We start from the raw sequence: 25,466 nt of genomic DNA on the forward strand, positions 1-25,466 counted from the left end.
TGTTTTTAAACCTGCTACTCAATAGCAACCTATACTTTATTGAGTTTAGTATAGGTTGCTATTTTGCTATGTCTGAAATAATAAATTAAAAAAAAAGTTTATTGGTTGCTAGTATATTTTTTATAAGCGTATCTCCCATTGAGCTGCCCAGATACAGAACAGCCCATGAAAAAATTGTTAGATATTTCAATTTTGTGGTGTTTTTATTGATTTGTATGTTCCTGTTGTTCGAGGCTTTGATACACAAATAAAAGGCATCCTCTTCCTGTGCAGCCTCCCAGCTTCTTTTAATCCTCTGTGATTCTGTCTTGTAATTTGTCGAAAGAAAACATCCCTCATGGACGCCTCCGTCTCTTTCAGGTTCTCTGTATTTGCCAGCCTCTCCCAGTAAGACTTTGCAATGAGAATGTCCGACACGGTTGACACTGAAACGATGAAGGTGTCTGAGGCTGCCGACACGGTGTCCTCACCGAAAGACAACAGCGCCACCAAGTCTGAGGTCACCGACCAGAAACAGAGCGGCAGAGACGACCACGGCAGCAACAATAAGAGGGATGCACAGGTAAAAAAAAAAAACAACAAAAAAAACTCAACAAGATTTATGTTCAGCTTTAAAAAAATACCATCCTGTAACGCCTCCTTCGCACACACAGCTGACAGACTGAAAAGTGCCCAGACAGTCTTTTCCTCGGCCCTGCTCATAGACATCTAATCAGGAAGGGTTAGAGGTGTCAGCAGCCCGACCGAAGCTGAGGACACTTGACACCTCACCAAACTCTGTCACTTTTCTTTCACACTCATCTCCATGAACATTCACTAACAGTCAGCGTCAAACACCAACTGCCCTGGGGATCTCCTGTCACCTGCGGCATTCAGGATGATTTCTCCCACCTGGCAGAATTATTCCTGAAAAGCAGAACATGCCCAGACTGAAATAATAATGGTGGATCAACTCTGCCTCGCTGCAGCACCGAGGTCCCTCAGACACAGAGTCACTGGCTTTTGACAAAGTGTGGAAAAGATAATTCGTGGAAACCAGTGAATCTCATGTATTCTCAATGGGAGACATTAAAGCAGTGGATCTCCTGGGGATTCAGGGCAGCTGAGATCCCTTTCAAATAAACTGCTAATTAATTAGGTCTCTGTGTCATTGCAACAAATGTGCTTTGGGACCGCAGGAAATTTGCACTTGTTAATTTGGTGTTTTAAGCAAAACTGGTGCTGGCTGGTTTGTGCTTGCAGAGGAACGGCCACTAAAAAGCGAAAATGGTGTGAAATCTCTTTGAGCGTGGTCAAGGAAGAAAAATCCAGGAAAGGAAAAAGGATTGTCTCTTTGGCCGCAGCCTAAAAATAGGATTCAGGCCAATCTGGCCTTGTGGTTGCAGGCAGGCAGAGCGAGGGAGTCAGGCAGGCAGATAATCTGGAGCTCAAATCCTGGCTTATCTAGCAACTTCCTGTGTCTGTGTTACCCCGAGGAACAGAATGACACCAGCATGGGGCAGCGGCAGGGGAGAGAGGAGGGAAGAGGGAGGAAGGGATGGGTTGAGAGGTTGTGAGAATGAGGGATGAAGGAGTGGAGCAGGCTCAAAGAACACGAGAGACATAATGTTGGAGACTGAAGGAACAAAAACAGGAAAGGGAGAGGGGAGAAGAAAGGAAGGATGAAGATGGAAGTAATGGATTTATTACAATAATTATTGTTCATTTAATCCTTCTAACTACAAGGTCAGGTGATAATGTAAATCTAATGTGAATAACGAGCCAGCAGTAATTTTAAAGGTGCACTGTGTATGTTTTGGGGACGACATTTTGATCAGAAGGTGCTGTTATCTTGTAATTTCCACATGTGGCCACAGAGGCCGCTGTTAAGTAAATGTATTATAAGAAAATCAGCAGTGTCTTTGGAAAATACTGAACTTCTTACTGTGTCAAACAAAACTCTGTTCCCCTGGTTCCACATCTCACCTTAATTTGACTTTGAGTGTATCTCTGCCTCCTATAATGTTTTTTCTGTGACCTCTCAAAATGTAGGATATATCGAGCTACTCGCTCCTTTCCCCCGAAACTCGCCCTGGCATAATTATTCCGCGGTCTCGGGATATGCCATGATAGGCTGACGGCACTGAACCCCCCTGACCTTTTCCGCTGGTAATTTTCAGCAGCGGAGGAGGTGAAGCTAATTCTGTCGTTCTGTGCGAGGGCATCGGTTAAACGCCTGAAACGTTCATTGTGGGAGAAATGAAGGAGGTAGGGAAGTGGGATAAGAAACGGGGGGGGGGGGGGGGGGGGCCGAGGTAGGTGTGTAAAGCAGGGGGACAGAAAAGCATTCCGACAGAGGAAAGAGGGAGGGAGGAAGGGAGGCGGAGAGGGGGACTGGGTGACATTGCCACCATCTGCCTCCAGCTCTCCTGCTCCGTCCTCTGCGGCAGGACAGGTGGCTGGTGGCCGCCCTACTTCTGCTGACTTCAGCCCTTTCCCTCTCCCCCTTTCCCTTTCCTTTATCTCCTGCTGGCATTGTTCATTCCCCACCGGCCCCTCGCCGCTCAATTAGCTTGTGTAGCGGTGCGCTCACAGTCCCAGCCCTCTCCCCCCGCCATCACCACCAACACCACCACCACCACCACCACCCTTCCCCTCCCCTCCTCCCTCCACATCCACATCCACATTACCTGATATAGGACGGGGCGCGGCAGGTCACAGGCATTGGAGATGGGCGGTCCATTTCAATTTTTTATAAGCGTTATTTGGCCCTCAAGCTCAATGAGGGAAGGGGAGGGGTTGTCCTTTTGATTTTTAGAGGACAGGTGGGAAGGACAGAGCTGTGTGTGTGCGGCACATGTGTGTGTGTGTGGATGCATGTTGGGATTAGGAAGCAGAGGACTGGGCTCTGTTACAATTCCGACTGAAATGGCTCCTGCCAGGTTCCCCCCCTTTTTTCCTCGTCTCCTTTATGCGTGCTACTGAGAGACCTTCTGTTTATACGTACACATACACACACGCAGCCACCAGTGCGTGAAGCGCAGAGGCACCGAGCTGTCTCACACACTGTTGGGCATCCGGTCTCTCTCTGCACTCCGCATCTCACCTCCAGTGCCTGGGTCTGATTCACATGACAGCTAAATGGAGCTGGGAGCGACGCATAAAACTGACCCGAATCGCTCGCAGCCACATGTCTGGCTTTTGTTTTCTGAAAGCGTGTGTGTGTGCGCTCAAGTGTGTATGTGTGTGTGTGTGTGTGCAATGGGCTCTACAGTGCGACCGCTGGTAGCATATGCTCTGCAAAATTAATTCCTCGCTCCCAGGAAACGGTGAATCTTCGACTTGAGGTTTCACGGCACACAGGGAATTTTTCATTTCTTCTTTTCCGCAGATCAATGCCGCTAAATTTCTATTCTGTGCTCTTCAATTTTTCAGTTTAGGAACAGACAGGCGGGCGCGGGAGGTTATTTGTCTTTTTGTGCTGTCTCGGTATGAATTGTGATGCTCTTTTGCAGAGCTAGTCGCGCACGCATGCACAAAATGTAGGCCAGTCATATTTAATTCAAACTTCTCCACTTTCTTAAAGTAACGATCCTCTCCCCCCCAAAAAAACTTCTGTGGTTTCTGTTTGAAAACATTTTTCTGCACTCTTTTCCTCTGCACCCCTCCCCTACCTATGGACAGCCTCTGAAGTACTCTAAGGTACGGTATGCTCGACATGCATGTTGTGAAAAGGATGCTCCAGCCTGTCTAATGTGCACTTGGATTGCGTTGTTTGCTTGGATTAAGTTGGAGGTTGTACTTGTGTTTCCTGTCAAGCGAGTTGTCATCGTATGCCTTGTTCCAGATGTGTGAATTACCTCTATGCCACTGTTGACTATGAATGATCGTGGAGGCTATGCCTAAAAAAAAAAAAATGGTTTGAAATGGAGATTTCCTTTGTGCTTGCTGCATCGTTGTGGTCGATGTTTTACACAAGAAGCCTTGAGTTTATGTTCCCTCCATCTTTTATTTAAGATTGTTCTGATCAAATTATCTGAGAAGATCTGCAGCCACTGGTCCACAATCATCTTAGAGGCGAAAAGCTCAGTCACTCGGGGGGGAAAAGATTTGTCAGCTAAAATGTGAAATTTTGAGACTGTATGATTATTATTTTTTTTTGCTTGCAAGATCGATCGTGCTCGCTGGCTGTTTCTGTTTTATTTGGCTTGTCACTGTGATGATATTGATGCAGTTGTGTGTGTGTGTGTGTGTGTATGTGTGCGCGCATGGTTTTAACTGTGCCCACCTACCTGCACCCCCCTCCGTAGTCCAACACCAGGCTAAAGCTCGTGCGGAGCCTGGCAGTGTGCGAAGAGTCCTTTCCTTGCCCTATTCCTGAGCCTTCAGCAGCACCTCAGGTAAAAATCTCTCTGAACAAACGGAGTGTATTCACATTAGAGATGCGCTGGCATACCAGTCGGACTGTATACCTTCTAATGGGGACAGTGCTGGCAAAAGCATGGCTAGTTTATTGGTGCAGAGTGTTAATATTCTGTTTATTTTATGTGACTGACAAAGAGAAATGTTAAATTATGTCATTTTCTTGGAATTTATTAGCAGTAGTTCAGAGAAGGTGTCTACTGCTAATGACTCCTGAAGAGCCCAGTTTAACCATGACGCTGTCTGGCTCTATTATGATCTAACACTCTTCCTTTCAACTACTAATAGCCATAAAGAAAACACTATTTATCACAAAGACCCTCTCGAGACACATTTCAAGACATGCATGCTTTGAATTGTAATTGTGTCTAAGGTGTTCTTTCACAAAAAAGTTTAATTACATGGTTAAAAGACTACAAATAAGACTCCGATATTACATTGAAGTCTATCCTTAGTGTACGTGCACTTTAGAGCTGCAGAGATAAGGCGATCAATGTGTTAATTGGAAGATAATTGGTTGCCACCCATTTTGATAATTGATTTATCTTTTAAGTCATGTTTCAAGCAAGAATGTGAAACATTAGCTTTGCCCAGTTTCTTAAATGTAAGGAACTGATGAGTCTTTTCAAAAGGAAGTATTTGAAGATATTACCTCATGCTCTGAGAAATTTTCATTTCAATTTTTCAAAATGTTTTTTGACATTTTGTACACAAATAATTAATTAATCATGAAAATACTCAGCAGAATACCTGATGATGATGATGATGGTATTAATAAAAATCATTAGTTCCATCCTAGGTCATGATTGGCTCCAAATTAGTTGTGACGTCACAAATTCTGCTGGTACGTACATGTCGTAAACTGAGATTTAAGATGAACTCAGTTTCTGTCTTGAGCAGAGGAATGTTAAAACAGCCTGCGACTGTCAAACACTGCACTGCTACTTTATTCTGCACAGCCTCCAGCTTCAAAAGTCTTTCAGACAGGTAGGTCAGATCAGAGAAGAACCCAAAGAAGTCCTCACATTAAAGTGCAATTCTTGATTTTTACCCGACAACGGTCTGAGAGCTGAAGCGTCCTGACTGTGTTGAGTACAAGTGACCATGTGTGAAGAATGGATGTGGTGTATACAATCTAAAAGAAACTAACACGTCAAGTCATTTTAGCTTTTTCTTTTTACTATATTTATGGTTAAAGGTTCATTTATTTGTAATTTTACAACGCCAAGGTTGTGGAATGAAAATTTTAAACTTTGCTCCAATGGTAGTGTCTCTGTAAAGTTTGATTGAATTCCTGCCTACCGTCTTCGTAGCATGAAAATGTGATACCAGCACATCTCTAATCCACACGCAGCCACACTCTGCTCATATCATCTCGGTCATCTCATCAAGCCCAGTGTGACATCGTGATTCTCTGACACCTCGGTCCAAGTCGTTAGGCTACAAGCTCACATTCGTAGCGCTGAACTGCTGACACGGGATCGGTTTCTTCATTCCATCTCATTACAACCGAGCAGGTAGACCTCTGCTGCTTGATTAGCGGCCTTCGTCTGACAGCTATGATTAAACACCCGGCCGTGACCCGCCAGATGAAAACATCACATCATCAAAACAGAAAGTGCCGAGCTCCAGCAGCGAGCCGGCCGTTAGTTTGCTAAATCAACTCCTCTTTTTTTTAACGCCGTATCTCCGGGCAAAGCCCCCCTCTGATCAAACTTTCTCCATTACATGCTACTCTGCACAGCTTCTGGCATGCTTTCACACACACATACACACCAGGTGTGTTTGTTCCGGCCGTTTCAGCCAGTCAGCAGCGAGCTCCATAACCAGAGGGCGGTGTTATTCCCACAACAGTCTCGCATCGTCTGCACTCACACGACGTCCTGTATTACCGCCATCAATCATGTCGGGGAAATTACAATTTCCACACGTCAGCTACAGAGAGCTGTGGAGCGCTCTAATTGAATACTCCTGATATTTCCCCCGCTACTGTTATTGGGGCCTGGAGTCGAGACTCCTTCTGCAGCACGCTAACCTACAGGGGAGAGGTAAAGCAATAAAGAAAGAGGAGGAAAAAGGCACGCATCCAGCTGTAAGATCACACATTTTCCATTCAGACGTCCTGATTATCAAATCCAAACATGTCCCATTGTTTGCCATTTTTACACTATTGTCTCCAAATCAAATTATGAACAGTAACAAAAAGGCTGTACGGCTGTCCAAGCCATCCACGCATCCTAAAAAAAACTACATCTGCCCTCGCACTGTACGCCTGGCTGTCAATTCCAATCAATGGCCGATAGTCGCGGGCCTCTGAATACACGCTGTACCTTTTTGTTTCAGACTGACAGCACGTTCATTACATATTCAGACGACCATCATTTTCACGCCGTTTTCCCTTTATCTCGAGGTAAATGGATGTCAGGAAACAAATGAGGCAGCTCGCAACAGCTGCACATCAACCGGGCGGCTTCCATGTGACGCCGAGGGTGGCATTAAGCAGCAAACATCACCGCTTCTTGCCAGGGGAGGGGAGGGAAAAAAAAAATCCTTTTGCTTTGACGAACACGTACACACACACACACACACACCAGTGAACTTGCTGTCACTCGCACAACACACAATCCGAGACTCGTTTTCACTTTCTCCCAGTCTCGCTCAGGCAATTAGTCAGTCACGTTTCTCATTAGCATATTACATTTTCACATATATTCAGCGCAGTATTGAAATGAAGGAGAAACGCAGCGTCTCATTATCTTGCTTCGCAGCTGTTCCCGGGGATCAAACTCGTGACCTTTTTTGGTTATGAGCTGCTCTCCCGCCACTTGGTCAGCCCTTCTCTCACTCCTTCATTCATTCATTTCTCTCTCTCTCACACACACACACACACACACACTCACAGACTCTCTGATGTTAGCTTTCCAGAGTTGTGTTTAATCCACTTACGGTGCACTGGCAACCCCTCTCCTCTATTCAGCGTCTCCTTTCAGCCTTTTGTAGAATTGCCTGAAAAGCAAATCAGATACTGCTCTGAGTCGTGCGTGTGTGAGTGTGAGTGTGAGTGTGAGTGTGAGTGTGAGGGAGAGAGAGAGAGAGGAAAAGTGCGTCTGGGGTAAATCAAGGCCATTTTTAATAGATCTCGCAAAAGCATCCACACCGGTATTCCATTCTGATTGCAGCAAGGCAGAATTTTTTTTTGAAGAACTTTTACCGTTGGAGGGGGATTACAGCTAACCCCTCATCCTGTTGAATTTTAAGGAACCAAATGTGCTGTGTTGTTTAATATCTGGTCTCAAAGTCATGTTTTATTCAGGTGGCTTCATAAAAAAACAAGCTAATCTGGCAGATTAATTGCCGTCGTGAGTGATTTGGAATTCATGGACGCGGGCGCATAATTGCCGGCGAGGAGACAGGTTTCAATGATAAACCAGGAGTGTTTATTAAGAGTCGTGCTGCGGCCCCTTTTGCCCATGCTATTCTCTCATTAACCTAGAACCTCAGGCAAGATCACAGAGAATGATAGCCTCGTATTTAATGCCTGCTTTTTCTCAATCAATGTCATCGATCAGATTACATTTAGTGTCTGAAGATCTGGAGTATCTTATGATGTGACTGGATGAACTTAGTCTACCGTAATGGCTAAATTGAGGCCATGAAGCAGCCCGCCATCTTATGAAAACATCAGCAGGATGCGATTCAAAGCGCGTACCTGCGAATCAGTCAGTTTTTATGTATTTTTTTGCAGGATGGATTCCTACTCCAGCCCTTTGAAAAGGAAGATCGCGCCGCACCGGACCAAGCGGAGAAAAATGACAGCTGCAATAAGGTGGACAAACCAGAGAAAACACCCAAAAAGATGCTTTCGAGAGGTGAGGAATGCTATTCAACCCGTAGTGGAGCAGAGTTTTTTTCGTCTTTGTATTATCTTGATAATTTGCCTCTTTCTTGATCATATTTACCTTCTCTTTCCTTTTTGTTCACGTGTTTATCTTCTTTAAAGGGGCACTGTGTAGTTTTGGAAAACAAATTCAAGCTCGGAGTAAATGATATTGACTATGGTAATGAGGTAATAATACAAACTCAGAAATATTTACCTTTCCATAACTGAATAAACAAGGGCCCGAGGTCCCGAGAACACTGTTTGAAGCTGACAGGGTCCGCCACATATAAACAAAGTAAAACAATATGAGATTGTGTCGTCCTTTAAGGTCAGTTTGTGTTCAGTCATGAAAACGAAGAGTTTGTTTATTTAGTTTTGTTTAGGCATAAAAACAATCCGTCTGAATATATTTTACAGTGCTGTCTGTTGGTTTGATTTTTAAGGTTAGAAACCTTCAGGGAGACCCGAAGAGACCGGTGTCGGTCACAGCAGCTGAAATATTTCCATTAACACCTCCGCTTCCTTTACATCATAAACACCTGGGGCCTCATTTATAAACATTGCTTATTCCTAAAATAGAGCTTGAAAGATGCATGTGCCCCCCCCATCCCAAAAAATTTGAATTTATATATAGAAAACTATGCGCACATCTAAAATTACTCACCCCATAGATTATTTACATCGGTATGTTTATAATATCATTTTGTCCGCAGTTTGTCGAGCTGACACTGAAGCCAAAGTGTTGAAACGAAGCCAAATGCTTTAATGATACTCATCACACAATCCATGTCACTCAGCCAAATTACAGCCTTCTAATAATTATATCCTTTACCATGTCACGAGGATGATTCAGTCCTAAACATTTTTTTTTCTCCGGCGCCCTGCCCTCCAGTTTGTCCAAAAGCACTTCTCCATTTTAAATGATATCTCATTATGGGCCGATAATTGGTGCGATTCAGTTAATTGCGACAAGCTCAAGGTGTTAAGCAATTATGCGGATTCCCACAGGCGTACAAAGGTGTCTGCTTCCCTCTGTGGAGCAACACCACTGATGAGGCAGCCTCCAATTATAGAAAGCCACCGGGGGGAACAAGCTCCGGCGTCCCTGGACTCCCACTGATGGGTCGTATCCTTTGTTGGTGCACAAGAACATGTTTTTTTTTTTGTTGTTTTTTTTTTAGGGTGTCAACTTCATTTTCCGACAACTTCTTCATTTCGTAAGTGGTTCAGCTGGCAGCGCTTACTGCTGCCGATACAAACTGCCAGATGTTTTTTTTTTTTTGCATTGGTCACACCAATAACCACTAAATTGCACGGTTCTCCTTAGCAATGTCACCCTCAGCCAAGTTTCTCTCTCTTCAAACGTAGACTTTTCCATTCCTTCCTCACAGGTAGCTGAATGACGAGCTGATTAATTTGCATATCAATATTCACAACGTGCGTTTCATTAACTGATTATCATTAATTTGGGGAGTTAACGGGGTGGAACGTTTCAATTTCCTTTTTATTCATATAAAGACAGTTACATTGAGAAAGTGACACAGGTAATTTCAGGGATTGTTTCATAAATCTAGACATGTTTGAGTTTATCTGTGCGCAGGTAGGAATCTTGTGCGTCGGTGACGTTTTTCCTTCATTTAAAACACATTTTGTCTTTCTCTGTTAGATTCCAGTCAAGACTACACAGATTCAACTGGGATTGATCTCCATGAGTTCCTGGTCAACACATTGAAAGGCAACCCCAGGTATACTTAACATCGACACTCAATTGTTACTGATGCACGCCTGCTCACACCAGCATTTCAGTAAAATGTTGTGGTGAAATCAATTTGTTTTAATGGAAATGTCTTGACATCGCAGATCTTTTTAGAGGAGAGTATTCCAGAGAGTCCAAAATGGAGGAAGCTAACTTGGCTCATTAGCTTTGTTGCACAATCCACTTTTATATACAGTTGTCTCATCTGCCCACACCACAAATGTTGTGAGGCAAGAGTCAGTGTTATAAATAAATATTTTGAGTCCACTGTGTGAACCTGTTGTGTTGACCATTTTTTCCAACAGGCTAACAAGCTCGCTAACTCTGACTCCAACTCATTTTTTCTGTTTTTCGTAAGGGATCGAATCATGCTACTGAAGTTGGAACAGGACATCTTGGACTTCATCAGCAATAATGAGTAAGGAATATTCATTTGAGACATTGCCGTGCAGCTTTTCATTAAGATTTTGTCATCCTACCCAAACACACCACAACAATTGTTTTCAATGAGTTAAACAAATTCCACAATAGGAGAACTCAATTAGTGAGCCCAGGTGCCGTTGTTTTTGATGGGACTGAAAACCCGACAACTTTTTTTCATCAAGTTTAAATATATTCTTCCCAAGTTGTCTCAAGCTAACAGAGCTTTCCAGAATACCTGCACAGAAGGATCTTCACACCTTCAGATGCGCTGTTGTGGAAGTCACACAATTAAGGGGAACAGCTGTTCATCGTCCAGCTGTTTCAATTTGGGCAGAGTCTGTTTGGATGTGTTCATTATTTTGTACAACGATTTCATGAACTTACTATTGGTGCTGGTGATCCACATCTCCTCTTGGACAACTATTACGAATGTAATGTTGATCTAGAATTACTGAGGACTTAAAGTTCTCCTCCAGTGAGCTCAGAACAGACCCAAGAGCAGATATTTCCTTACAAGGCAAAACAACAGCAGACTTCTACCAGTTGAAACAGCCGTAGCTTTACTTGCCCCACTCCTCATTTCAGACTGGTGTTCTGACTGATGTATTTTCCCTGCAGCATCTCAATTGCTAGGAAAACATTTAAACTGTAGAAAAGTATTAAGCACATTTCGATGTCTCCTCACAGAAGCCAACAGAGGAAGTTCCCGCCCATGACGTCCTATCACAGGATGCTTGCACATCGAGTGGCAGCCTACTTCGGCATGGACCACAACGTGGACCCCAGTGGGAAGTCGGTGGTGATCAACAAAACCACCAACACTAGAATGTAAGCCTCTCTTTGGTGTCTTTTCTTATAATTTACCTGACCTTATTTGTGTAAAGTAAGAACTTGAAAAAGACGATAACCATCAGACTGATTTTGCATGAGGGCACCCCTAGCTGCATGGCTAACTGAGCTAAGTAGCTAACAGTTAGCTGTTGCACCTTTTAAGGTTAATTAATTCTTTCCATAGTCTTACAAACATAACAATGTTAATCTTCTATTACCTATTAACTAACACTTAATACAAGGACCTTAATGTAAAGTGTTACCTTGGCACTTGGCTTGTTAATTGTTGTAGGATTTCCTGCAATCATTAGCTGTTGCAATCAATCAACAGATAAGTTGATTCCTGCCCTGCTTGTTGGTTAACATATGTTTGCTGTCAGCGTCTTCCCGAAATTAAGCTGCCACTAAAACTCCTGTGAATTCCCCTCCACCAACAGACCTGATCAGAAATTCTCCGAGCACATCAAGGATGACAGGGCGGACGATTTTCAGAAACGCTACATTCTCAAACGAGACAACTCCAGCTTTGATCGCGAAGACAGCACGGTAGGTGTTTTTTTTTTTCTTTTCTTTTTTTTTTCTTTCCCCCAACCAAGCTGTCACTTTCATTCCTGACATGTTGGTAAGAATGGGACAATCTGGCGTCCCTGACATTGCTGCTAAAGAAGCTTGTGCGTGTTTGTGCGTGTGTGTGTGTGTGTGTGTGTGCGCGCGCGCGTGTATATGTGTCTGCATGTGTGTGTGTGTCCTTGCCAGATTCGAATGCGTTTGAAAGCTGACAAGAGGAGCAAATCGATGGAGGAGAGGGAGGAGGAGTACCAGCGAGCCAGAGAAAGGATATTTGCACATGATGTGAGAGCTGTTTGTGTAGGCGGGGTGGGGGGTGGGGGCCATGTTGCACAAATCTTTGTGTCGTTTCTATTCATGTGCAAATTCAGTAGATGTCTTGCTACCAATTACCACTGCTGGATTTATGAATTTTTAGACGTGGGTCGCTCTGATTTGGAGCCAAATTCATGAAGTTAGATTTACAACTAGACCCGAGAGCAGTTGTCCAGCCACCTGTCTCCTTTCTAATGATATTTATTGATAAAGGTATCGAATTTTTTAATGCGTCGAGCCACGAAATGTTACTCAAAATGCAAAGAGAAATGTCCTAGTGGTAAAAATAAGAACAAACTGGGGCATAAAATTATCTGAACCTTTGTAATTTCCTGTCTTTTTTCATTCCTACCCACAGGGAGATCACTTCATACTTGATAGAAGGTACGTTCACCTCTCATTACGTAATAGTATTGTTTCAAAAAGCTGTATCTAATAACGAATGATGAATTGTCAGTTAATTGGCCAAAGCAGAGCCGATCTCATCCTTTTAAAGTGGAACTAAAGCTCTTCAGATAGCTTCTACTTTAAATTATGTTCAATCACTTTTAGTTTCCCTGTCAGAGCGGCAATTAGGGCCCGCTCTGTCATGTTTTTAAAATGGTGGATATCTCATTTTGTCGGCGCCTGTTCGGTAATACCTCTCCTCCTCCCTTCAGTGCTCAGGATGAAGACGCATGCATGAGCACACAACAGAGGCGGCAAATGTTCAGGTAGGTCCGCCCGCCCACCTACCCCTCCTCCTCCTTCCTCCCCCCTCCCCAACCCCCGTCACACATCATTCAGCTCTTTCAGCGGCTGAACCGCAGGCAGAGAAAAAAAAAAAAAGCCTTAATCGGCTCGCTCAGGAGCAGGAGTGCTGATCGGAGGATTTGTTTTTTCGCCGCTCAGGAAAGCTTCTGTTAAATAGGATTTTTTTTCGGCCGAGGTTTCCTCATGTGGGATGGCCTGTTCGGACCAAAGCTTGGCAATTAAGCGATGTAACTGTCCGTTTAGAATGACATCTACTTAATGATCAAGCACAGAAGATGGCTATGGCTGGATCTACAAAAGAATGAATGCTGAATGCTTCCATAGAGGACGGCAACATGCCGTGCTAGAAAAGTCATAAATTGAGTGAATAAATAATTAATTAATTGCAGGCGTTAATTTTGTTTTATGTTTTTTCATTACCTTTTCAATGTGTAAATCTGTGGCAAAAGAGTGGTTACGCAAGTTTAGTTAATTAATTAGTCAGTTCACAGAAAATATATTGGCAACTGTCTTGATGATCGTTGAGTTTAAGTCATTTCAGTGGGCTGAATTTAGCTTCTGAAATGTAAATATTTGGTATTTTTTTATATTAAACTAAATATATTTGGTGTTTTAGTTGTTTAACACAATATTTTCGACAATTTCTGGACCTAGTGGTTAATCACTAAATCAATTAAGGACCTGCTGATATTGTGCCATGACAATGTAAAACCTTCTAAATAAAATATTCTGTCTTTCAGGTTACGGGCAGGTCGTTCAGGAGCCAGCCGGCAGAGCAGCTCCGAGACTGAAACGCTGCCGCGGCACGGCGAACCGCGGCCCTGGAGCAGCACCGACAGCTCGGACAGCTCCAACCGGCTCGCCCCGCGGCCCGCCATCACCAAGGCCAGCAGCTTCAGCGGCATCTCCCCTGGCCTCGTCCGGGGGGACAGCACGGCCAGCAGCAAGAGCACAGGGAGGCTCTCCAAAACAGGCAAGAAAGATAGTGAGGATGAAGCGCTTAAACTTTAAAAGTGCAGCTGTCAATTTTCAGCAATGTTCTCTTTCGAAAATGAGGCTGATTACATCATACAGGTGAATTCTGAATGTAGATGGAGGGATTTGATCTCGTAAATCATCCATTTAGTTATTCAGACGAGATCGGGGAAAACCTCCGTCACAGCATGAAGAGGAATAATTTGCCGAGCAGATAGAAGGGGAAGAAAAATAGACATCTTGCACGTTGAGCTCGGAACCAAAGGCATGTGGACAAGAGTTTGTCTTCCTGCCGCGGTCAGTAAAGCCCGTGGGCCGCCATGTACTCGGACAGCTGTCAAAACTAATGGCCACACAGCAACGTGGTGATGGAGGAGGCTCTTTTAAAAAGTGTTGTAGCAGCAGCGGTAGTGTTAAACCTACTGCATAATGTATAAGTTGAAGTGCCGCGCGTGTCACCGAGATGAAGTTAAGGCTGCGCCCCAACTGCAGGCGCTTACTCCACAATATGATCCATTTGTAACTTGACTGCCTGAGATGAGTGGGTTTTGTCCTCTTTATCTCAGCGAATGCGGGGTGGAAATCCTCGCTCGGCCTCTGCTCTCCATTTTGTTCCCTGCCACTTTTTTTTCTATTTTTGCCAGTCTCCTGTTTTTACTTTCGCTGAGAAAGTAGCAGCAGCGGCTTTCTTGCCTGAGCAGTTTTTTAAGTTGTTTACGAGGCGACTGGCTGCCCTCACTTTGTGTTTCGGGAGTATAAGTCGAGGAGACATCTTGCCCGCGCTGCCGTGTTCTCCTGCCTTTGCCCTTCTCCTCTTAAAGCCCTCAAATAACCCCTCCCTTAACAGGCTGCACGCCATTGCTACCTGAAAATAGGAGCTCAGAAATGATAGGGGCAAAATTGTTTCAGCCTGCACGATATCATTTCGACGTAATCTGCTGTGATGAACCTCATTTGCCATATGATTTCCTTTATTTTGGGGTAATGCTATGAGTATAATTTTGTATTTTCTGCTTTTTTTTTTAAGCTCTACTCCCCCCACATTACTTTTGACACCTTTAGTTGTTAGTTTACAGTTCCAGCTTATTAAACGGGATCCTTTGTTCTACATTCAGCTACGCAACAGAAATAAACATACTAGCTGAAATTAGCTTTACCATGACCTCCTACAGCATTGAAGTTCATTAGCCATAGTAATCAATTAACACTTAATTAACTGTTAAACATAATTAATTTAGCTCCATAAGGAGTACTAAACAGTTCATTTTATATGAGAAATATTTCTGTACTTTGACATAAGGAAGATAAAGGAAGATAAAGCAGCCATCTAATTAATTGCCAGCTATTTCATAATTGATTATTCAGTTAAAGTAATTCTTTCAGAAGAAAAGAGTAAATTCGTGAGCGTAACTAAAGGTGCAGTATGTAAGAACTGGCAATCTGTTGAATTCATATTCCCGGCCGGCATATTAACAGAGTAACAGCTAACTGCTTCTGGCTTTACATCATCTGTTTGTACATCCATGATTGTCGCTATTGTTAGCTTGTCCACTCAGTTAGCCGTGCAGCTAGAAGGACTCCGAGCGAAGTGTTGTTTAAACCTCTCACACTGGAGATGGACGTCTTACACCCGGTGCTAGCTGGTTGGCATGCTCGCTTCAGTAGGTATTTTTACTTACCGAAAAAAAAAACCTGTTCTCAGGGGAAAATAAGGTCCCCAGCACACTGTTTGAAGCTCAAAGGTGGCAGGGTCCGCCACATATAAACAAAGAGAATTAAGTCAATTACGTCATTGTTGATTGATAAAGAAAATCAGCAGGTTAATCGATACTGATAGTACTCATTAGTCGCAACTTGATAAGGTAACCTAAGGACTAGGTAAAGGATCTGAGTGCAGTGAAAGACTGCGTTCAGAAAGGACATTTAAAAGAAGGTTTTCTGTGTTCCTTTGTGATGCATTGTGCTTTGACAGCAACAATATTATTAAACTCAGACTTCTAAAGCCCCACAACACACGATTGCGATGCCAGTTCCTCCTCCCAAAATCCAAGAGCTTCTTTGCGCACTCACCAATTTTGCACAACATTCGGTAATTACACAGGGAGACATCCATCACAGACAGTGCACAGATACCAATTTCTCCATCAACGGTTCCCTCAGGAGACCGGAATGCTATGCAGCCACAAGAGAGGTTGCGTTATTAGCGAGAGGCACGACTGCTTCATTATCACAATCAGCGCTTTCCACCCTCATGAAGAAACTAACAAGCAACCAGTTTTAAAGTTTTTCTTGGAGATGCAGGATGCCGAGGGATAAATCTCTTTGTTCCGCCTCTTCCTCAGGTTCAGAATCGTGCAGCAGCGTCGGCTCCTCGTCCAGCTCACTGTCCCGTCCCCAGCTGCCTCTCCCCGTTTCAGCCTCGTCCTGGTCCAACATCCCCAGCGCCCCCTTGATCCACCCGGCTGCCGACACCAGAGGCTCGGGGCCCCCTGAGATGATCAAGAGCGTCCCTTCGCAGCCACCATCTGCTACAGAAGCAACCAACTATTACGTGTTGCCGCTGGAAGCCTCAGGGATACCACCCGGCAGCGTTTTTGTCAACCCCCACACAGGTGGGTGATTTGGTACCTCCATCTGAAGATGAAAAGCCAGAGTTTGGCGATCCACTGTACCGCAATAAATCAAAGTGATTTTTTTTTTTCCCTTTTTTCCCATCTTGTAATTTTCTGGTTTCCAAATGAATATTCAAAACTTGCGGACAGAATTACAGGTCGGCACAGGGCTGCACTCGGTTTGTCTGTCAAATTAGCAGTCAGACCAAAAGCGTGCTGATCAAAATGCATTGAACAGATGGGTGAAATCTGTAAATATTCATCACGGGCCAAACACACAGTTGTACACTTTTGGGCTGCAAACTGAACTTCAAATGCTGCCAAGGTTGTTAATTCCTGTTTGCTCTCCTCTCACGGGCCGTGTTTGGGTGTGTCCTTTCCTGTCATGAGGAGCATAATTCAAGTGATTCCTCCTCTGTGATGCTGAATTATTACAGCGTGCGCAGCTCACATCACTTTTTGCTCTCTGGTCTCTTGTGAATTTAATTTGACAGGCAAGCCTTTCATCCACCCCGATGGCAGCGCTGTAGTTTATAACCCAGCCGCCGTCGCCTCGGCTGCAGGCAGGAACCCACAGCAGGGGAAAACCCTGCAGCAGCCAATCCCTGCCCCGACGCAACAACACCAAACCAATCACCTCCACTCACAGGTCAGTGGGCGGGATTGTATATTTCAGCAGGAATCTTGACTTTTCACTTTACAGTTCATGTAGAAACTAATCATTTTTCTAACTTTCTCTAACCTCACTAACTTATGATGTTAAAATGGGAGCTGACAGTAGGATGGCAGGAGCTTAATTGACCGTAGCAGCATAAGAGTGATACTCTGCTCAGAGAGCTGATGTAGTCTCCATGATGTCAACAGTAGGAGGAGCCATTGTGGGTCTTACTGTGACTTTGCGTAACTCCAGGCGCTACACTGCACCACAAGAACAGAGCAGTTTCTTTGTTTCCATGTCTTCTGCTTGGCTCATCAGCTTGTGAAAATGCTAACTTGTGCAGCATTAGCCTTAGTAATTTAGCATATTATGTATGTAGCCTTTTACTAGTTACTCATTTTCAAACAAATTGGCTTGGAAAACATGAAAAAGTCAGCCGAAGAAAGTGTTTTTTTTAACAATTTAAAGAGCTTATTAGCTAGCTAGCTCACGGTCGATTGAGGCTCCCGCTTTTTTACTTTTAAGCATCCTTCGTCCGGTCTCATCTCCTGTCCCTCTGTCCATGTCTTCTTCCCTTCCCTCCTCAGCCGATCTGTCCTCCTCTCCAGCTGTCTTCTGAGCCTGTCCACAACCCAATGGTCTCGTATCCTCTTCCTCCTCCTCCTCTTCCTCCTTCTCAGTTCCTGCCCGTCTGTCCTAACCAACAGTACACTGTGGTACAGAACTTCTTTCTTTCCATTGTATTATTCCCCCCCCCCCGATCCATCTCCTGTCAGACCTGGCCCATTAAGAGTTTGTCTTTAGTCTTTTTCTCTCAGGAATTAAATGAGTAAATTGAGCTTTGACACAAATGTTCAGAAAGTCCTAAAAACCTGCTCAGCTTGTGTCTGGCTAAATAAATGCTCTCAGCTCTTACTTAACCCAAGTCATCATACGTATGTGCCTTTAAATAAGCCCCTGACTAAATTATCTTCTTTTGATATATTTAAAATATAGCTACATGTTTTCACGATATATATATATCGCATTCTTTGCAACCAGAAAATAATATTTTAAATTGTCAATTTAGCAAGAAGAGTTTGGTATCCATTTGGTTAATGATGTGTAAAATAAGCGCAGCATTATCTCACCTTTGCAAACTTCAAAACAGACTATTACTCTCCTGATTAACTATTCAGTTCTTGATAAAAAAAAAAATAATTTGTGTGGAAAGGTGTATCTAAATCCAGCAGGAGCCATTCCCCACATATATAGATCATGCATTCACTTAACCTCATTTTTGACCTGGTTTTAGTGAAAGACATGCCTCTGTGACTAATTATGCCTGTGGAAAGTTCCATTAATATTTAATTCATCACCAGATGTTGGCGCTGAATAATCCATGACTAAAAACACTACTTTTCCAACAGCATGTCAGAACTGACCTGAACTGGCGCGCAGTGGCGATGCAGATAAATAGATCGCTTTACACTCGAGCTGGTCTCGGCAGACCTGGGTCAGATTTACACTCTGTGCATTCGTTTAAACCTTCAAGGAAAAAAATACTTTGAGCAAATGTTTTTGATTCAGCAATTCAGCTCAGAAATCAGCTGACTGTCCCTGGTGGGTGAAGCGTATTGATCCAAAATCTAGGCAGATTTAATAAGAAAGATTGCCGGCGCCCTTGTGCTGGATATTTATGTCTTTTCTTTCATTTAAGTTTGTCAGAAATCTGACTCTCATTTATCTCTCCAGCCTGACGCCCTCAACGCCCAGTTCAGTCACATGACTCTGGCGCAGCAGCAGCCCAGCGACGGCGGGGCTTCAGCTCCGGACAACCGCCATTTTCCCACCGTATACCACCACCACCACCACCCCTCCTCTATGGTACTGCAGGGCGCTCCTCCCCCACAGCAGCAGCAGGTTGCTAGCTACATGGTGGCAGGGCCATCGGGAGGACACCCAGGGGTGCTGCAGGGCCAGCCCGTCGCGCTTCAGACCCAGGCCCCCAACCACGCGTACCCCAGCTCCACCCCGGGCCCTGCTGCTTTCCCCGGGTCCACGCTGAACCAGCAGCTCCTCCAGCAACACACGTACATCCAGCAGCCTGTCCAGCAGGTGGGGACGCCTACAATCTAAAATCACGCTGACTGTCCGTAACTGTGCGAGAATGTGGTGATTTTGTCTGTAGGTCTCAGTCACGAGTCACTCCCGCAGTGGGAAAGCAGCTTTATGACTAATCCTTCACTTCTCCTGTCACTGTGAAGTGCATTCAAATGGGAGTGCTGATGTGTCACACAGTCCTTGAATTTGTGTTAATGCGTCTTTTACAGATGTCCACGTGTTACTGCTCGACAGCCCACCACCCCCACTGCTCCAGCCAGCAGCAGCAGCAGCAGCAGCAGCACCACCACTACCGACCACCCGTCAACCCGCTGTCCTATAACTGCCCTCCGAGCCAAAACCTGCCCCAGCAACAAGGTATGAACGCAGACATTTCACCGAAGAATTTCTTCCCTTTTGACACCTAAATAATTTGTCTCGTGATAGCTTTGTTCAGCAGTTAGAAAAGGTTTTCTTAAAATGTTAAATAATGTGTAAAGAAATTGACTCTTAGTGCGACCAAACAATCTGGAGAGATGGACACACACTCACAAGACCCAATTTTACAGCGAACCTGCAGGTTTCCACTCATTTGGACGGATTTCTGTGATGAACCAAAGCTACAGCTCACTCAAATGGAGCTTTTTAAATAACTCCGTGTTGGATCTAAAGACGAATCAAAGGATTTAAAAAAATAATAAATGAAGTCTGCAGCCTCGGATGTGAAGCGACTGATTTTTAACAGAAAGATCAGTGCTTTCCCTTGCTGCCGTATCGAGAGTCTATTTTATCAATATGCTTTGTTAACTTCCCACTTTTAGCTCTTAGCTTTTACTTTTTGTTATTGTTGTTCTCACAAGGGAACAATGCCAGCCGCGGCCCGACGGCTCGACTGAAGGACAAATATTTCTCCCTTCCCTTTCCTCGGTTTGTTTGTTTTCACGAGTTCAGATGTCTCCCCGGGAGTCATCCACTTGATTATTCTGTTTCTGTTTTTTTTCTTCACCGCAGGAGTTGAGATTGTTAGCTCCTGCTCAGTCTCCCTCACGCGCACACTCTCGCTTAACTGGATGTAATGTCGGCGCGATTGCGACACACACATACACACGCTGGTGCGCGTACGTCTGTGTAAGTGGCTGCGGCACTATTCTGTCATCTGTAGGCTGCAAATGTGGCTTCCCTGCTGGGGAGCCGGGGAATAGACAGCAGACAAATGAAGCTGACCTACAAAGGCAAAGGACAGCAATTATTTCTCAGGGAAACAGAAAAAATGACTAGTTTCCCCTCTGTTCTTGCTTTAATTAAAGATATATATATATATGAGACCAACTAAAGGTGAAGATGTTGCAGCATGCCTTGCACACATAATAAATACGTTATCAGTGGAAAATTCTCCGATGGCTCAGTCGGTGTCCGCAGAGGAACCTGCGACTGTTTCCACTCACTTGCATCAGTCAGTCACCGCCACCACAGGGACTTCAGCTTCAGTCACGGCCGTTCTGGGAGAGCTGCTTCTATTATATGTGAAGGGACTGAAGGATTTGTCTTCCTTCCTTGCTGCTGCTGGATGATGCTAGAGTAGGGTGAAGACATGTGCTACAAACTTAAAGGTGCACTATGTAGTTTTTGAGAAGAAATTCAAATGAAGAATATTAATATTTACTATATTAATGGGGTTATAATACAAACTCAGTGATAATGTGTGAAATTGTGTTGTCCTCTAAGGTCAGTTTGTTTATTTAGTTTAGGGATAAAAAAAAATAGGTCAAAGAAGATCTTTCTCTTCTGATTGAAATTCCTTCCCCGAAAGTCTTTTGACGTCATCGCTACAAAGAAAATGCGACAAACATTACATTCGGTGGAAAGTTAAATGAAATAAAATCTTTTTTCTTCAAAGGAATGATGAAAATGTTAAGGGAATTCAAATGTTACTTGTATTTAGAGCTAAAGTGATTAGTCAATGTATTGTTTCATGCATTTTTCAAGCAGAAATTCCCCAAATTCTCTGGTTTCAGCTTCTCTTATGTGAGGATTTGCTGTTTTATTAATTTCTGACATGTATCGACAAAACTATTAGTAGACTATAAGCTATATGACACTGATTTTGCCACATTGCCACAAGTCCAATAAAAAATACATTAAAAGAAATAGCCTGCATACAGCCAAGGCTTAAACATTCGATGCTGCAAACGAACCCTTCAGTAACTATTATGGTTCGGCAACTGTTTGTTGTATTGAATTTTTTCAGCCTCGGCTGCTCAGGGCAGGATTAATTTTAATTTGAATGGTGTCTCAAGGTTGTTTAGAAGTACAATTTAATACCGAAGAGGAAGAGCACTGAGCCTGAGAGGCGGGATGCGGGGCCGGGACGCTGTCTGAGAGGCCTCTATGAATCTCACAGTGAACCGGTCTCTTTTTCAGCCCCTCACTCCTCACCTGCAGGACACGCAGCGATCTCGCCACAACGCAACGATCAATGCAGGACAGGAGTGTGCATGCAAGGGAAAAAAAAAAACCAGACGACGCTCGGTGACACTTGCATGATACAGGGAGAGTCTGAAGGAATTTCCTAAGTAAAGAATTATGCTGCCTGCTGGACTGGTCCAAAATTGTGTGCTTTTGATGTTACAGTCATTTCATGCTTGGTTTGTAAGTGAAGGTGGGGAGGCGAGGGCAGATAAAAATAGTCCTTCCCCCTCTCTGTTCCTCACCGAGCACTTCCATTGTCTCCCTGTACTTTTCTCCCAGGGCGGCAGACTGTAAAGACACCTTCACAAAAGGACGTCCTCTCCTTTGTCGCTCGCGTTACCCACATGCGTGTGTCACAAGGGACAGTATTTTCAAATGTCTCTTTTTGTCACCTTGACATTTAAGTGTCTTGATTCTCTGCCCCCCCCCCCCCCCCCCCTTCTGGCTAGAAATAAAGTGCCGCCATTTTAGGCAGTTCGGAAAATGGACGAATCCGTTTATCTTATTGGGTGTCATTTTTACTAGTGCTCTAAATGGCTTTTTTACGTACTTAAACATTGTCAGACCACTGTTTGTTATTTGTTGAAGTTAAAGTCGCAACAGTTAGTTGACTGGAAAATTGTTGCCAACTCATTTTTTAGACAACTTTGTCAAATACTCGCCTGTCTCGGCTTTGTAAATGTAAGAATTGGCTACTTTTCTTTATCATTTTTGATAGTAGATGAAGCTTCTTTGGTTTTTTGGACTATTGGTTTGACAAAATGAATGGTTTGTGCACTTACTCGGCCACTCCGGTTGCAGGGTTCAGGCGCCCATCGGCTAAATCAAATGTATTGACTTTCTCATGTATTTCAAAAGCCTCCGACCTGCTTAGCTGTAACAGCTCAACTCCCCGAGCCTGCAAGCCTTCAATCTGCAGGTCGCCCCTTTAAAATCTATAAAATCTTGAACAATTTTCCTTCTTAAATCTTGATAACCAAGCCTTTGTCAGTCCCGTCTTCTGGCCATGTTGCACAAATATCATCAATATTAATCTCTTTTTTTGGGGGGGCTTCCTATCGGGCGTCTCTTTTCATTTGGTCACAGCCTTGTGCCTTTCTCATTTCGCCCCAGTGCACCAAGCCGTGATGCCAAACCCAGCGTCCAGCTACCAGACCGTAGTGGGCGTGCAGCCAACCTCCAACCTCGCTCTCACTGGCAACCAGCAAAGCAATATGGGCAACCAGATGCAAGGCATGATGGTCCAGTACCCTCCAATGCAGTCTTATCAGGTATTGTGATGACGAGACGGTGTCATATTCATATTAGCGGTCTAGAAATGGAAAGAGAGCATCCAGTTAATTTCGTTATGAATTTTATGAATGACATTTGCTGGTCTTGAGATTTCCTGCTAGTCGTTCTGTGTTCTTGTCAAGGCACAGGAAGCAAAGGGAACTTCAAGAATAAGAGCGTGCACTTGATATTGGCACTGATTTTTTATTTTTATTTCAGTTAAGTGTCCTTAAGATTAAATAAAATACAAAACCATGACCCAGGGGCATTGGGTTTCTCTTTGGTAGTTATCCAGCTAAGAAAATGAATATTAACTTTGTTGTATACGGCCGAGAAAGGATCTTACAGCTGTCTAAATGTGTGGGAATTAACTGGTTCGAGCCAGTTTTCAGTATTACCACGCCTTTTATGTGCTTGATTTCCATTTATTTACCAACTGTTTTTCCCCATTCTTTTTTTTTTTTTTGTATTGTTTTTTTTCGCAGCAGGTTTCTGTGCCACAGCAGACGTACCAGCAGCCTGTGTTTGTGTCCTGTCAGCCGGGGCAGGGGGCAGTGGCTGTCGCTGGCGTGCAGCCCTGCTACAGCCTGCTCCCCCCGAACCAGCACACCACCATGAGGTACCGTCTTTGCTCTCGGCATGTTTTTTAGATAGAAATTTTTGATTCCGATATGGCAACGCTTTCTATCAGGACCACATTGTAATATTTCGTCATGGTGTATTATAATCCGTTCATAATGCTTCATGAGAAGTGGTTGTGACTACCTCTTACACTCAACATTTAACCGTAGTCAGGACTCGTTGAGCGCTATATATGTGCGTGCAGTCTCATAGATTATCTTGGTGCTGTATCTACATCAGCTACCTGCAAATCGGTTTCTGAGACTAGGTGCATCTACAGGCGAGCTGATAATTTCATCCAAACCTGATTAAAGCAGCTTCAGCTATTAGAACCTGTCATTAGAAAAATATGAGTATAAATCATAGGAAGTTGATTATCAGTGTGTACACGACTTTAGTTCATTTTAGAGATAAAAGCTGCACCAGAAAACACAATTAACTCTTTTCTAACATTTTACACAACTGCTTTAGGCCTTTAGGAGTGATTATTAAATGAATCGATGTCAGCTGGGTTATTAAAGAAATCGCGATAATGCCAGAAAACTATTTGCTAATTACTCCCATATATCAAAGTATCGATGTGCATGGAAACTGCTGTCTGGGAAAGCGCAGAAGATCAATGCGCAACATGTCCTGTGAAGTTTGTTAATGGGGCATTCGTAGTGTATTATAACACAGTCAAAATGCTTTATAACTACACTTAATGAACAGCTGACTGATGCACTATATCAACAGTCTTCAGACATTAAAGATGTGACTTGTCATACTGTTGATGTAGTCCATCAGAAAGCATTATGTGTGTGTATGAGTGTTAATGTATGTGTTATAATACACTATGATTGTCCCCAAAAAGCACTGCAGAAGTGTTAACCATTTCTCTCTTGCGGTATTTAAGCATCATCTGTTTTCAAGCACATCAATACTTTGATATATGGGAGTAATTAGTAAATAGTTTTCTGGCATTAACGTGACTTCTTTAATAACCCAGCTGACATCGATCCATTTAATAATCACTCTAAAGCCCTAAAGCAGATGTATAAAATGTAAAAAAAAAAAAAAAAGAAGAGTTAATTGTGTTTTCTGGTGCAGCTTTCATCTCTAAAATGAACTAAAGTCATGTACACACTGATAATCAACTTCCTCTGATTTATGCTCATCCTTTTCTAATGACAGGCTCTAATAGCTGAAGCTGCTTTAATCAGGTTTGGATGAAATTATCAGCTTGCCTGTAGATGTACATTGCCCCAGAAACCGATTTGCAGGTAGTTGATGCTGCTCCTCGCTCCTGAAGGTGCCTCTTATTTATAGACCGAACAGGCCCGATGAGTGTATCCCCAAAGCCGCTCCGAGCCAAGGTCATCTTTGTTCACCGCGGGGGGAAAAATGAGGTTATTACCACGATGCTTTTAGTGAACCGGGTGTTCATGTAGCTGATGAATGTCGACTCTGACGCACCTCTCAAAGAGTCTTTTTCCTCTGTTCCTCTAGTAGTGTGGAGCTCTCTCTCATTATAAGCTGATTGATAGAACTAGTTCACAGAAAGCAAAACATGTAATTAGTTTCTACCTCCATGGACCCAATCAATCTGGATACTGGTGAGAGTCGCACTACTGGGACCGCTGTGCACACCGGTATGCACAACAAACACCAGGCGGGAACACAGCCATGTACGCAGTCATCACCTGCAGGAGAGCAATGCAAAGACACACACATGTGCAGAGAGGTCACTCTCTCATTGTCCCAGCTGTAAAATGAGGCTGCGTTAGTAGGGCAGTCGGTGTGGAAATGATTTATGCGGCGGTGTTGGAGCGGCTCAGCGTTCTCCCACGAGGGCCCGACTGTCCACCTGCA

The 25,466-nt window shown here is 43.8% G+C and overlaps 1 protein-coding gene across 10 annotated transcripts in view; it reads left to right on the forward strand.

The window, feature by feature from the left end:
• r3hdm1 (R3H domain containing 1) overlaps nt 1-25,466 on the forward strand; it is a 46,369-nt gene that overhangs the window by 12,680 nt on the left and 8,223 nt on the right. For 5 of the 10 annotated variants that reach the window (XR_003983042.1, XM_030410114.1, XM_030410113.1 and 2 more), the window contains exons 3-21: nt 361-562; nt 3,664-3,681; nt 4,290-4,379; nt 8,147-8,270; nt 9,948-10,026; nt 10,396-10,455; nt 11,148-11,288; nt 11,729-11,837; nt 12,048-12,143; nt 12,532-12,557; nt 12,833-12,886; nt 13,667-13,899; nt 16,244-16,513; nt 17,008-17,162; nt 17,759-17,887; nt 18,906-19,268; nt 19,484-19,631; nt 22,836-22,993; nt 23,480-23,613. Coding sequence is in view for 9 of the 10 variants with exons in the window: in XM_030410114.1 (XP_030265974.1) it covers nt 401-562; nt 3,664-3,681; nt 4,290-4,379; nt 8,147-8,270; nt 9,948-10,026; nt 10,396-10,455; nt 11,148-11,288; nt 11,729-11,837; nt 12,048-12,143; nt 12,532-12,557; nt 12,833-12,886; nt 13,667-13,899; nt 16,244-16,513; nt 17,008-17,162; nt 17,759-17,887; nt 18,906-19,268; nt 19,484-19,631; nt 22,836-22,993; nt 23,480-23,613 (2,549 nt within the window). In the remaining variant the exon portion in view is untranslated. The remainder of the gene's footprint in view (nt 1-360; nt 563-3,663; nt 3,682-4,289; nt 4,380-8,146; nt 8,271-9,947; nt 10,027-10,395; nt 10,456-11,147; nt 11,289-11,728; nt 11,838-12,047; nt 12,144-12,531; nt 12,558-12,832; nt 12,887-13,666; nt 13,900-16,243; nt 16,514-17,007; nt 17,163-17,758; nt 17,888-18,905; nt 19,269-19,483; nt 19,632-22,835; nt 22,994-23,479; nt 23,614-25,466) is intronic. The other 5 variants (XM_030410116.1, XM_030410118.1, XM_030410121.1 and 2 more) reach the window with 5 other exon arrangements.

Source organism: Sparus aurata, chromosome 24 (assembly GCF_900880675.1).
Source record: "Sparus aurata chromosome 24, fSpaAur1.1, whole genome shotgun sequence".
NCBI lineage: Eukaryota > Metazoa > Chordata > Actinopteri > Spariformes > Sparidae > Sparus > Sparus aurata.